This window comes from Ornithodoros turicata, chromosome 3, assembly GCF_037126465.1.
Source record: "Ornithodoros turicata isolate Travis chromosome 3, ASM3712646v1, whole genome shotgun sequence".
NCBI lineage: Eukaryota > Metazoa > Arthropoda > Arachnida > Ixodida > Argasidae > Ornithodoros > Ornithodoros turicata.
This window is the reverse complement of record NC_088203.1, coordinates 8,021,501-8,034,887: the sequence shown is the minus strand read 5'-3', so window position 1 is coordinate 8,034,887 and position 13,387 is coordinate 8,021,501. Positions and strand designations below refer to the sequence as shown.

General features: G+C 45.4%; 1 protein-coding gene across 1 annotated transcript; it reads left to right on the top strand.

Annotated features, from left to right (window-relative positions):
* The first annotated feature begins 11,279 nt into the window (after positions 1-11,279).
* LOC135387936 (N6-adenosine-methyltransferase non-catalytic subunit-like) lies at positions 11,280-12,886 on the top strand. The gene has a single exon (XM_064617161.1). The coding sequence runs from the start codon at positions 11,425-11,427 to the stop codon at positions 12,676-12,678; it is 1,254 nt and encodes a 417-aa protein (XP_064473231.1). The 5' UTR covers positions 11,280-11,424; the 3' UTR covers positions 12,679-12,886.
* The last annotated feature ends 501 nt before the right edge of the window (positions 12,887-13,387 follow it).

Here is a 13,387-nt window from a genome sequence, read left to right as displayed (position 1 = left end):
TTACATGATTTAGTGTCTAACAGCTTCTTCAAAAGGGAACTGAAGCACTGTTGTGTGCGCTGGAATCCGAGCGTCGTCCAAAGGTCGATGGGGAGTCCAGGCCTGTCTCCAACAACGCTGGACTTGGCGAGCTAGTATCTTGAAACCGCTGTATGCTTCATGGAAATGTACACGCGCCCAGCTCTTATGCGATCTGGATTTGGAAGAGTTGGAATTTATCCCCATAGTATGCAGGTCTGAACAGTACTTTATCAGTGTGGTTTATCGTGCATACAAACTACATGTCAAATATCCTGTAATCAATAGGTACTTATGCATTACCGTTGCTCTTACTTGTTTTCACTTGCAAATTTTCTTCTCCGTTCTGAGCGTCATATCGGTTGCCATGTTCGCGGGGACTTAAATTCGCGATATTGAAGGTACACGCGATAAACGCGAAACATAATTCCTCGCAAAAAAGAAAAAAATAAAGGAAGAAACACTTATACAGAACCTGGCCTGGCTCATAACGCGCTTGTGGATGAAATGGAACTTTGCGGAATCGGTTAGCACAAACAGCTCCGAATCACAATTTCAAACAATCGAGTGTTTCATTTCTAAACAATCATCAACTAAGTTATATATGACAAAAAGAGAGTTAGAAACTTTTGAAGCATGTGGTGGCTGTACAAAACAGTGGAAACCCTACGCAGTAGTGGAAACCCTGCACAACCATGAACTATGCCTAGAAGAAGTGGCATCAAGACAACAGGAGCGACGGAAAGAGGCGCTTCCTCCACTTCTGTCGGTCGCCTCTCCAATAACTACTCGGAGAGCGGATTATATGTTTCACTGCTTTATGACGCGTGATATCAGCCGCTCTGCTTTAATCATTTCATAATGGTGTTTCACTTGTACATCTTTTTTACATCCGGAAACGTGTGCGAGACCGACACGGTAATTTTTTCGGCACCGATTCACAGTTCACTTGGCCGAGTTTCTCTGCCGAAAAGAGCTTACATATTGAATAAAATAATTTTAAAGATTCGCATTCCTTCTGCAGCTAAGGAAGCCCCAGCGATAGTAACATCGTGATGACGTAAGCAAGACACACCAATGGGAGAGCGGCGCAGGCGATTGTCTCCGAGCTCGCCTGCTTCACGTTCGTACCGCAATATACGAAGTGAGAGGTCCTCAGTAAATACCGTATTTTCCGGTGTATAACGCGCGCGTTATACAGTAAAAAAGTGCTCTGAAGATGTCCTGCGCGTTACACATGGCAATAGTTTCGTACAGAGTTCCTTTTCTGGTTGGTGCCGTACAAATTCTAGCCTCTTCCAGCTTGTGCTGTGAGTTTCTCACAGATCTCTTAGGGTCAGTTGACAAAGCCGGCGAAAAGGCGCTGGACTTCGTAAAAATTAATGATGCTGCTTAAGGATGTTATTGGGCAGTCAATAATCCTGAATCCATTTCAGAAGGCTGGTGTGATTGAGAAGGGACGCGAAACTATGTTTCAAATAAAGCATACATGCATATATTATACTCCGCCTCGGTTTATTGTGCATAGTTGCAATTATTGTGCTATTGTGCATAGTGGTGGCAGTACAGAAGCTTGTAGCAACATTGCGGTGCGCGTTATACATTGAACTTTTTTCAATTTCGGCCCGTTTTTAGGGGTGCGCGTTATACACAAGTGCGCGTTATACAGCGGAAAATACGGTACGTCGACTTTCGCTTACCTGTGGGAGCTCTGACGCGACCATGTCGCATGGAGCACCATGTTACGCTCCTGGCTTTACGGACACATCCGACGCTAACCCAGACATGACGCATTCCACAACCGATCACAGAAAGTCCGCGACGCCGCGACTTGCAGACGCCGTCCGAAACGCTCGCCGGTCTGTTTCCAAAGGCTCTCTGATTGGAATTGTCCGCGCCAAAGGGCGCTCCCTGATTGGCCTTGTCCGAGTGACGTTTTCTCCGATTTCCAGAGAGGGAATTCCGGAATACTCGCAGTGTACATCGTCTGCTCTTGCCATGCATTGCATCAAATTACACAGAAACGATTTCACTAATTCGCGTCGGGTTTTCGGCGTTATTGTCAGTGACGAACGAGGAGTAAAATGGCACAATATATTTTCGGAATCAACCGTGAAGGATGCGATAATCCCTGTAAACGAGATAAAAGAACCTCGTGCGCGCGATTTTTAGAATTTCGTACCGGATTTCCCGTACTACTCCCAGCACACGTATCTGAAACATAAGTTCCTTTACTCGCTTATAGAGAAGCGAACCCAATGTACACGCTGGAAGGTGCGCCCCTCTGTGCTGCATATTCTCATCACATGTCGCTCACATGAACCCCATCGCTATCGTCACTTGTAAGGTTTTACTAGAGTCACTAAATAAGCTACGCTTCAGAGTATCGACACTGAGCCGCCATGTTGTTTCGGATGACCTCCAGCGCCATCCATTTAGCGCTCTTCGAAGTGTTGTCTTCTTCCACTGCGGAACTTCACCTTCTTCTATTTCTACTGCCAAAATAGAGGTGGGGCTGGAGGTCATCCGAAACAACATGGCGGCTCAGTGTCGATACTCTGAAGCGTAGCTTATTTAGTGACTGTAGGTTTTACCAGTGTCGTTTCTTCACCCAGCACTATTGCTGACTTTTTTAAGGACGTTGCTTGTATACCCGCTGTGTGATTGTAGGAGTTCTTACGCACCTGCCTTTTACTGCATTACGCAGTTTGTCTTTAGCCTTCCTAATACTTCAGTATTTTTTCTATGTTGGTAACCACTCTTTAACACTGTTTTTAGCGCATTATGGCCTAGGTTGCTGATGCGTCATAAAAATACCAAACATCACCATCTTTATGAGGTCATCATTCACCCAACGACACCTATAGTGGCTTGTGCTATCAACGAGCGAGACAAGCGAGACAGAGTAGCGCTCGCGACACACTTGTTGATCCACGACCTCCATATTATTTTCTTCATTCAAATCCATTCCAAACCAATCCGGAGAAAGTTACATAGATTGAGGAAAGCTCACGCTGTTGGACGCACAGGCCAATATTTTAATACGTCCATCAGTTCTGCTTCGGTGCCTTCTAACAATATGGGTTGCAGTGTATGACCATTTTACAGCCTTTCATTATTGTCGTCTTTGTGCAGATTAACTTAGCGTGTAATTGGGTCGTAGGGTACATATTCTTAAATATGAAGAAAGTATACGCTGACCAGTCCGTGACATCGTTTGGACGGGAGTGTAACGCCTTGATTTTGCAATTCCTGGATTGCTCCGTAAGTAGCTCTTGCATAAGGCCCATTGTCTTTGTATCCACTAGTCTCATCCTAATGCTGCTTAAATGTAGTCGTTGTCCGGATGGAGTTGCGAAAACATAAATAACGTCTATGGGCAAAAGACAGCCAAGTTGTAACTTATGTCACGGACGGTGTCGCGTAATGTCCCAAACGGAGCTGTCACCACAGTGGTGCACAGTGCATGACCAAGACTCATAAAGTCAAAACGATTTCGATACAAAATACATGATGGTGGTACACATTGTCCACATATCTGGGTCAGGCAAACCATGCGCCTGCTTCATCGACCTCGGCACGCCAGTTCACAAAAAGTTAAATGATGGTACTTTTCTCAGCAGCAGTCGATCTCTAACGATATATGACATCATGGGTTATAGGTTCCTGACCGATTCAGCCACAGTTGGCATCATGGAACAGAAGAATGTGTAGGGCTGGTTGGTACAATGCCACGGAGTAACCCCAACAACACCGAATATCCTCTGGATGTACGAATAATGTCCTAACGAATTCGTACGTCCGACGGATATCCTCAGAATGTCCGTCGGACGTACGAAAGCGTTACGACATTATTCGTACGTCCAGATGGTACTCGGTGTTGTTGGGGAAGTGACAAGTGGACGGAGCCGAGGGACGGCGACTTCCAAACACGACGGAGAAAAAAAAATAGACGGCGATTTCGTTGTGTTTTCGTCTCCGTCCCCTGGGTTCACATCACCCTGTAGTGAAGCTTTAACTTCGCGTCTATAGCAGGTCGCCTAGAAACGTACTGGGACGCGTTAACGCTATGCGGTTTGTGACCAAATATGAAAATTTTCAACTAGTTTCAAATAGTCTCCAGAAGCATGCCAGGCAACATGAAGAACACAGAAACTGTTATAACATAGTTGATGGTAATATACTTCCCTGAGTCTCGGATATGCATCAGGACAGAGTTTGAGTCTCGTCTCGTGCGTTTGTGTCTGTCCTTGTGTATATCTCCCGAGACTAGGGAAATGTTGCCAACAGCTACATGAAGAAGTAAGCAATCATTGCAACAATCAGTGGACCTTTTGTCCAAGAAGAATCGGTCCAGTAAATCGGCCACTGCGCGGGTAGTTGACATCAGTTTAGGAAGGAGTTCACTGGTGCACTATACGTCCAAGTCCCATAAGAAACCGTTAGAAGCCTAATAATAAAGCTTGATTTCAGCCAATGCCCCCTAACTTACAGATACATTTTATCCGCAAACATTGACGAGTAAGGTCGGTGGATTAGTTGGCAGCCCGTCCCTCTACTCATCCCAAGGTTCGAAGTCGGCCCAGGACGCACATTCCCCCAGGGCGTGAGTCGTGACGTTGCCCACATACGTGAGGCCGACAACGGCAAGCCCTATCACCACCACCACCACTACCAAGGTTCGAACCAGGCCGAATGACGCTACAACTTGGTGGCCTGGGGCACAAGTTGCGTAATCACGTCATCTTCCGCAATACATCTTAAACACGGTGTGACATGTACCGACATCTAGGCGCACGTTAAAATAAAAGCTTCAGATGGCGAAGTCACTCCACGTGACTGACGAGCACAGTTCATGGAATCATGGAATCGTCATGCCTGTACACTGTAAAGTTTTTCACACCTTTAAAGGTGTGCGCCATGCACATTAAACCTGGTTGCCTAACATTGTACCTCTAGGTTGATATTTTACAAAATTTAAAAAGCATTACAAAAGATCAGGTGTCAGTCCAAATCTTGCTCTCATTATGTCTTGGATATAGTAGATACGTGCTAATGCATATATGCATCGCTAGCGATAATCGAGCACGTGCAAGTGTCTACAATACTGTTCAACAATGTTGAGACTTGAAAGACTGAATTTTTGGAGGACAGACAGCATGCGAGTAAAGAAAATTAGTGCTAAACCGTACTCCATTATGATGTTACCAAAATTACACCAAAAAAGGCGTGCGCCACGCACATTATTACACCTTTAAAGGTGTGAAAGCGTTTACAGTGTAAGACACTGAAGGCACCTACCGCATACTAGAGTATAGAGCAACGACAGGTTGATCTGCCTCATCGTCGCATCCATGGCGTTGCTCCTCCTTCGGCCTCTCGCTGCTGTCCTGCCATAACCAGCGCTGACAGCATCCATCAGGCACGCAGTCCACACAGCACACAGTAACGTCAACCATCCTTTGGGGCGCATTGTACGCGGGGACACTGTGACAAGCAACCTGCGCGGGTGAACGTTGTCGTATAGTTGGGAGAACTGAAACAAAGGATCGGGACCGGAATTGGAGCTTTTATACGCGAAGTGTTGATCGCGCGACAGACGTTTGTGTCTGTGGGACCCCCGTTTTCACGCTCGGTTGCCGTCCGTTGGCGATCAATGCGGGATATAGGTCACTTACCTCGTCGAGGTGTTACCGAGCTCTTGGTCCCACCAGAGCTCGGTGAGGGCGGGTTTCGTAATGGAAGGGCGGTAAATGAGGCTTTATGGTGCATGAATGTGTTTGTTGGACAGGCGACAACATAGATTAATGTTGGGGGTTAGAAAGAAACCAACAACAACATATATATTGTGATGATGAAGTGGGGAGGTTTTTCCACTCTAGGAGTGGAACGCTACCCCATAGCTAGGGGTCTAATATGAGTGGTGACAATGATCAGTGATGACGATGAAAGATGACGGGAATGATCGAAGTGGCGATGACGATGCTGGACGTGATCGTGGTGGTGGGAGTGTCCGAGGGCGCTGCTGGGGTCATAGTGAGTCATTTAGGCCTGTCGCCTCAAAGAAGTCAACCACGTGACGTAAGGAACCAAGCCGCTGCCACTGCATGGGACTCTCACAATTAGGAGAAGTGAGGTTAGGATTTTTTTTTTAAAGGACTGTGCCCGTCGTAGGATGCCATGTTAACCGAAGACTGGGTGTGGTTGTATTGTATTGTATTGTTTTGTATTTATTTAACATAGAAATGAAGGGTGAGGCGCTAAAGGGAAGTGGGGTTATTGGTCGCGTGTTATTTCCGAGCGCTCTGCCTGTCGGTATGGCGACATGGTGCTCGTGGACATTGCGCGTGCTGGGCCGAATTCACAGGGAACTGGCCGACATTTACTTCACCGTCCGAGGTAAACATAGAAAAAAAAACATGCAGCCAGTTGGAGCTGGTGCGGACTTTCAAACCCGAGTCAGCTGCCAGTCTGGGTGTGGAAGTACGGGAAAACATGACGAAACACGAATAACCTAAATGTTGTTTATCGTTTGTTAAGTGATTGTAGTTATATAGAACTTAATACGGAACTGTAGATTTTAAAACAGAAATGACAGCGCATGAAGGGATGAGCCGAAGAATCGCGCCACAGCTACTCTATCGCGTCAGTGTTAATGGAGTTGCGATAGTTAGCTTTTTAATTGCGCAAGCCTCGATAAAGGAGCGTTGGTAGGAATCATCGCGAAGTCGGCCCAAGGTAGTATACAGAGTGTTTCGCCTAACGTGAAAAAAAATCGTATTAAACAATCTACTTGCCTGAACACAATGGGGTCAACGCTGTTTATGTCGGGGGAGATTTCGCCATGACTTTTGAGCATTTTTATCAAATTTAATTCGCGAGAAATTCAGTTTTCATAATTGATCTCTGAAATTTGCCGAGTCAACCTCATATTTTTTCCTTTTCCTTTTTCTCTTCTTTTCTTTTTTTTTTTTTTTTTGTGCAGAAACAGAAAGCACACGTCGTATTTACCCTATTGCACTATAAAATACATTCCGTACTGCTTTGGTAATAGCTGGGAGAAAAAAATGCGAAAAATTTCTCGTTTCGAGGTGCGCAAATTGTCGGCCGAGCTCAGTTCTCCGTCCAATTAATGGAAAATGCGGTGGGAGAAAAACAGTCCCCCGCTCCTTCCTGTTTTCTTCTCGCTCTCTTTTTAGACAATTTTGCCTTGCAACCATGCTCCCGTTATCAGCAGGAGCTTGGAAAAGGGAAAGGGAAAAGAATCTCCTCGACCTCCATGGCCTCCTCGCATCGCTTCTTTCGAGGATCTGAGCGCGGCCGGCGCGCCTCGAAACTACGGTTTTTGTCATTTGTCAGAATGGGGTAAGTTCGGCGTGTGCTTTCTGTTTTTGAAAAAAAGAAAAAAATCCAGGTTGACTTTACAAATTTTGGAGTTCAATTGGGAAAAATAAATTTCTCGCGAATTCAATTCAATAAAAGTGATCATAAGTCATAGCAAAATCTCCCTCGAGATTTTGACTTTGCTTTGACCCATAGTATTCAGCCAAATAAATTTTTGAATACGATATTTCGTTTTTTTTTTTTTTTTTTCGCGTCAGGTGTAACACCGTGTATACTGTTACGCATTTCTTTCTGATGTACTCTTTCCATCTATCCACGTCTGTACACCGCTCACGGTCACAGTCATTTCGCGGTACCCAGATGGAATAAAGAGAAAGGGAGCAAAAGAAGTCAAAGTTAATTCTGGCGATCGGTCGGATAAGATAGAGCTTTAGCTTCTTGGACTCCTTCTGAATTATGCCAAATTATGCCCCCTTTACGATGCTCCCACATTATGTCAAATAAATGTGAAATACAATTACTTCAATGGGTGCCAGCCTGCATTCCAGGTTTTTCAGCAGAAGGGCAATAGAAGCGTAGAAAATCACCACCGCGAATACTGAAACCCAACCAGATCTGAAGCCGCGCGCGCGAGGTCACGTGTTTACGACTGCCAATGGGAATGGCCGTAGATTTCGCTCTCCTGAAGCCAGAGCTTGACGCGTACGTGTGTTCTAGGTTCTTCTTCTTCTTTTTTTTTTTTTTTTTTTTGAGTTCTAGGTTATGTCGTGGTCTCTACGTTTTGCGTAGCGTATACAACTCGTAGAAGGAAAATTCTGTTTTACAAATATTTAGCCGTATACAGCGCGTGCATAATGTAATCTATCAATCAAAGCGTCACAGCCCCTTTCATGGCGCCCAATCTGTCATCAGACACGTAGACACGAAAAACTGAAACGCGCCTCCTTTACCGAAGACAAGTATACTTTTCCGCAGGTCAGGGGAATTTTATACACAACAGTTTCTTTACAATCCGTGAAGTTCTCCCTATGCCTTGTGTTACATCCCTTTTCTGTGTATAGTCCAATCTCTTTGAAAGTGAGCCTACGCAATTGCTTTTGAGAAACACAACCTTAACCCCAAAATTTTCAGCATATTTTTTTTTTTTTTTTTTACTCGATGGCGGTGGGATACTGCACGTATATACCTAGACACACCAATCCTTTTGTAATCTTCCACCTTTTCCTTTTTCCTCCTTCCCGTAACTTCACTAAACAACCTGCAGACAACATCGTAAAATAAAACTTTTAGCACTGTTTTAGCGATTTTATCACTTGTGACCAACAGGCCCAAATTGGTACTTTATTAAACACACCTCATCAGTCTACAAGGAATCGTCTTATGATGAGCAGGTACTAGTATATAGTTATCGTGGAGGTGTATGGAGATACACGCAGTGGCTGTTGTCATCGGTGTGTGAAGGGGACACGCTTGATGAGAGCAACCCACTTTTTTCCTTGGTGTAGGAAACGGATGAAATTTCCGCAGCTGTCGATTTCCAAGCTCCTCTACTGCGGTTCCGGGAAAAGAAATGTCATTGAACTCTTTCTCACTCAGCATCACCAATTGGGTCTACGTGACTCGATACCCAAAGGGTTTCTATTCGCTATGATGGGGACTGTATTCATTGCCCCGTAGGTTGCCAAGTGAAATGCCAGGTAATAACAGTCAAAAGCGCGTGTGAAAGAGATATAAAAAAATATATATATTCGTCATTCCACTCTCGGATTCAGTCGAGGGGACCAAGGTGGGTTGCGAGCGAGGCGACCGCCTCAGTCCCAGCCAGACATGTACAAGATACTAAAAAATGTATTTAAGATAAGATAATAAATACTGACGATAGAATGTAATTAAGATAGAGTATAAATACATGAAAATTAAAGTAATTAAGAAAGAGTACGAAATACTTCAAAAAGTATTTGAAATACAATTAAGATACTATCTATCCTTGAACACAAAAAGTCACCAGTCACTGGTCAATGCGGCGAGTCGCCGCTATGTGACATGAACCACCTAAAACCCGCGTACTATGCAAGCCGTCCCTGTGTGACCAGCTCCGGTGGCGCAGCGGTAACGCGTGCGCTTGGAGACTGGGAGGTCCGCGGTTCGAATCCGCGGGCCGGCTGTGCCGTCTGGGGTTTTTCCTGGGTTTCCCTCAGATGTGTAATAGGCGTATGCCGGCACAGTTCCCCTGAAGTCGGCCCATGGACGCAGCTATCCTCCCCACGAGCGGATTCCGCTCGGTCTTCCACTTCACCCTTTCCTCCTGTCCACCATCTTTCCCTTCCCGAGAAACATGCCGCCTAATCAGGCAGGCAGACCTCTCGGGTTCCTCCCAACGACACTCCTCCTCCTCCTCCTCCTGTCCCTGTGTGATAGGAGTCATCTAAACACAAGTCCCAAAAAGATGACAAAGTGATATCATATAACTCCACTAAATATATCTGACCCAGAACAAATCAAACTTCTAGCAGGTCCCTGCTCGGCGAGGTCAGAATTCGGCGTTGTCAGGGCACACATAAAAGAACCCTCACCCGCCAAGGATTAGTACATACGGGGCAAGACCTCTAAATGGAGACTTCCAAGAAGGGCCAATGTCCGGGTCAAGTCCGAGGGACTCAAGAAATTTCCACTGAACAAGCAACATAATGGAAAGACGAGACACAGAAAGTTTGAGAGGGAGGTCCAAAATATGTAATTAGAGTGTTGAGTAGAAAATACCATAAAATGTATTTTAAATAGAGTACAAATACACAAAACAAAAAGTATTGAGTAGAGTACCAAAATACCGCAAATTGTATTTAAAATACAGTATTTTAAATACAATACTCCAAATACGTACAAGTCTGGTCCCAGCACATGTGCAAGCGTCGCACTGAGGAACTGGGCTTTCAGTGAGCTGATATACCACGACTGTCGAATGCCCAAGGGGTGGCCACTAAGGGCTTTCCGATAGGAGAGCGCTACAGCTTTTCTTCTTGCTTTCAGTATGGAACGCTCACTCTAAAATTGAAAACTGTTGTTTGACATTGCTAAGACGCCTGGATTTCGCAGCGAGCTGCGCAGACTTTAAAATTTTATACATGGGAATTTAAAAGCGACGATGCGTCAACAAATAAGCGTTTGTTTCGTTATAATGTTCATTCTTTACGTCACATATCGATTACTGCATTAATTCGCACATTTTTCGTTCGTTTATTCTGTTATGTTTGTTCGCTTGTTCAGTTATGTTCTGATATGTTGCAGTCTATGTACTTTTTATTGGCTATTTTCTATTGTATTAATATGCTTTTTCCGTTGCCACCTCTGCCACTCTCCCATGTAATGCCCTCTGGGCCCTTGGGATTAATAAATGAAATGAAATGGAAATGAAATAAATATGGGATAGCTTTTTTCAGGTGTCCACATCCTTGGCAAGAAGCACGACACGTGCGAATACTGCTGATAGCAAGCAGGGCCCCGTAGTGAGGGCGTTTTCCGCAGGGCTCACTCACACGAGCTCTACGTAAAGCCACAGTATGACCCTGGGGGAGAACAACAACAAAAAGAAGCAATATCTTTGTTTTTGTTTACTTTTATATGTGTTTAGTTCCCAGTAGCATATCCAGAAATATATTTTGGAAAGAGTTCTAAGGGAATTGTACATGGACCCGTTTTGCCTTTCCCAAGTGACTGCCAAAAGTGTCGAGCTCAGGAGGCTTGAAACACCGAATTCCACACACTCTCCAGCTAACCGACTGTTAGTTCCGTACCTTTTGAAACACGCCGAACAGCCAAACTGAAACCGAAACCGTGCTATAACCAAAAAACACGCAGTGCCTCTAGTGCTCATTTCACAAGTTAGAGCTACACGTATTGCACGTATCGCCATCTGTACCTCATCGTTCGTACTGAAATTAAAACAGCGGGCTTTCATGATGTTTGTGTTGTGCTCAGTCGCCGGTTATTACGTGAAGGTATGGTGAAGGCACGGTGACGGACAAGTAGTATATCTGATCCCTCGTGTCTGCACAACAAGATAAAATGAGTGGTGAGTCCTCTGTGCGACAATCTCTCAAAGAACGGTCTTTGAAGCGACGCGCTTTGCTGGCCCAGCAACTCGGCGCCGGTTCCGTCAGCAACCTGAGCCAGATTTTGGGAAATGCGCACGCTAAACAATCATCTCCCGATTCAGCATCCTCTCGTGACGCACCTACAAAAGACGACGCAGCAGACGACATTTCCGAAACCAAATCGGTGAAAATAGACGCACCTCAAGGCTCAACGCAAGACGCAAGGGATAACGCTGGCCACGCCGAGGAAGTCTACACGTACCGCGACTCGAGTACCTTTCTCAAAGGTACCCAGAGCGCGAATCCGCACAACGACTACTGCCAACACTTCGTGGATACGGGACAGCGGCCACAAAACTTTATCAGAGACGTTGGGCTGGCGGACCGCTTTGAAGAGTATCCCAAACTTAAAGAACTGATTCGATTAAAAGATGAGCTCATTCGCGAATCAGCCACACCGCCCATGTATCTGAAGTCTGATTTGGAGAGTTTCAATTTTCGTGAACTTAATTGCAAATTTGATGTGATCCTCGTCGAACCTCCCCTGGAAGAGTATCAACGCACCTGCGGTGTAGCCAACACGAAATTTTGGAGTTGGGACGACATCATGAAGCTGGAAATCGAGGAAGTCGCAGCCTCCAGATCTTTCGTCTTTCTCTGGTGCGGATCTTCCGACGGACTGGATCTGGGCAGACAGTGCCTGAGAAAATGGGGTTTCCGACGCTGCGAGGACATCTGCTGGATAAAGACGAACATCAAGAACCCGGAGCACAAAAAGAACTTGGAACCCAGGGCCGTCTTCCAGCGCACCAAGGAGCACTGCCTGATGGGAATAAAGGGAACTGTCCGTCGAAGCACCGACGGGGATTTTATCCACGCCAACATCGATATTGACCTGATTATTTCTGAAGAACCCGCGTTTGGCGGCATCGAGAAGCCCGAAGAGATATTTCACATCATCGAACATTTCTGTCTCGGCCGCCGTCGTCTGCATGTGTTTGGTCGCGATACCTGCATCAGGCCCGGCTGGTTGACGCTCGGGCCAGACTTGACAAACAGTAATTTCAGCAGCGAGGTGTACAACAGCTACTTCAACAAGGCAGCCAACGATTACTTGACGGGTTGTACCGAACGCATCGAGGCCCTCAGACCAAAGTCGCCCCCTCCGAAAGGAAAAAGCGGTGGGGGGAACCGTAGAGGAAGGGGGGCTCCGAGAGGTCGTTGAGTGGCGTGATCGAAGTCGTCCTGGTTAAAAAATGTAATGTGCTGGACAATTTCATGCGCCTAGCGGTTGTCATTTTATCATCCGCATCTTGTTTTGATCATGTCATCGATGTAGAAACACTTACTTTTGTTTTTCTGTTTTATTCCGTTATAATTTTGTTACGCCTATGGTGAAAGCATCCGTAATAAAAAAAAGATTGGACACTGCAGGTTAGGATCAACATTCTGCTTTATTTTTTTTGGGGGGGGGGGGGGGAACGCTTTATTCTGGGTCAATTTGTCAGCTGTTTTTTCTTTTTTTTTCTTTTCATGATGTTTTTATATTTACACTGTAGATCAGGGGTACTTCAACATCCATTGTAATGTTATTACTGAGCTTGTGAATGGCCCAAGCGCACAAAAGCACCAAGGTGCACTTAAGCGGTGCTACAAAACAACCTCAACATGCTTTTTTGTCATCAGTTTATGGTGTGATCTTACGAAATCTCATATTAAACGCGGTGATTTGTTTGATCACACAACTTGATTTCGGATGACAAAGGCTGGCTGGTAAAGCATGATGATCCGAGAACATGTGTTGTGTCGTCTTCTTCATTACATGTCTCAGGGTACTGCCTCCATCATCATTGATTTCTGTTGGCAGCTTCTGTCACGCACAAAATGCTTCTGTGCAGGCATTTTCTGCTCTCGCTTTTTTTTTTTCTGTCACT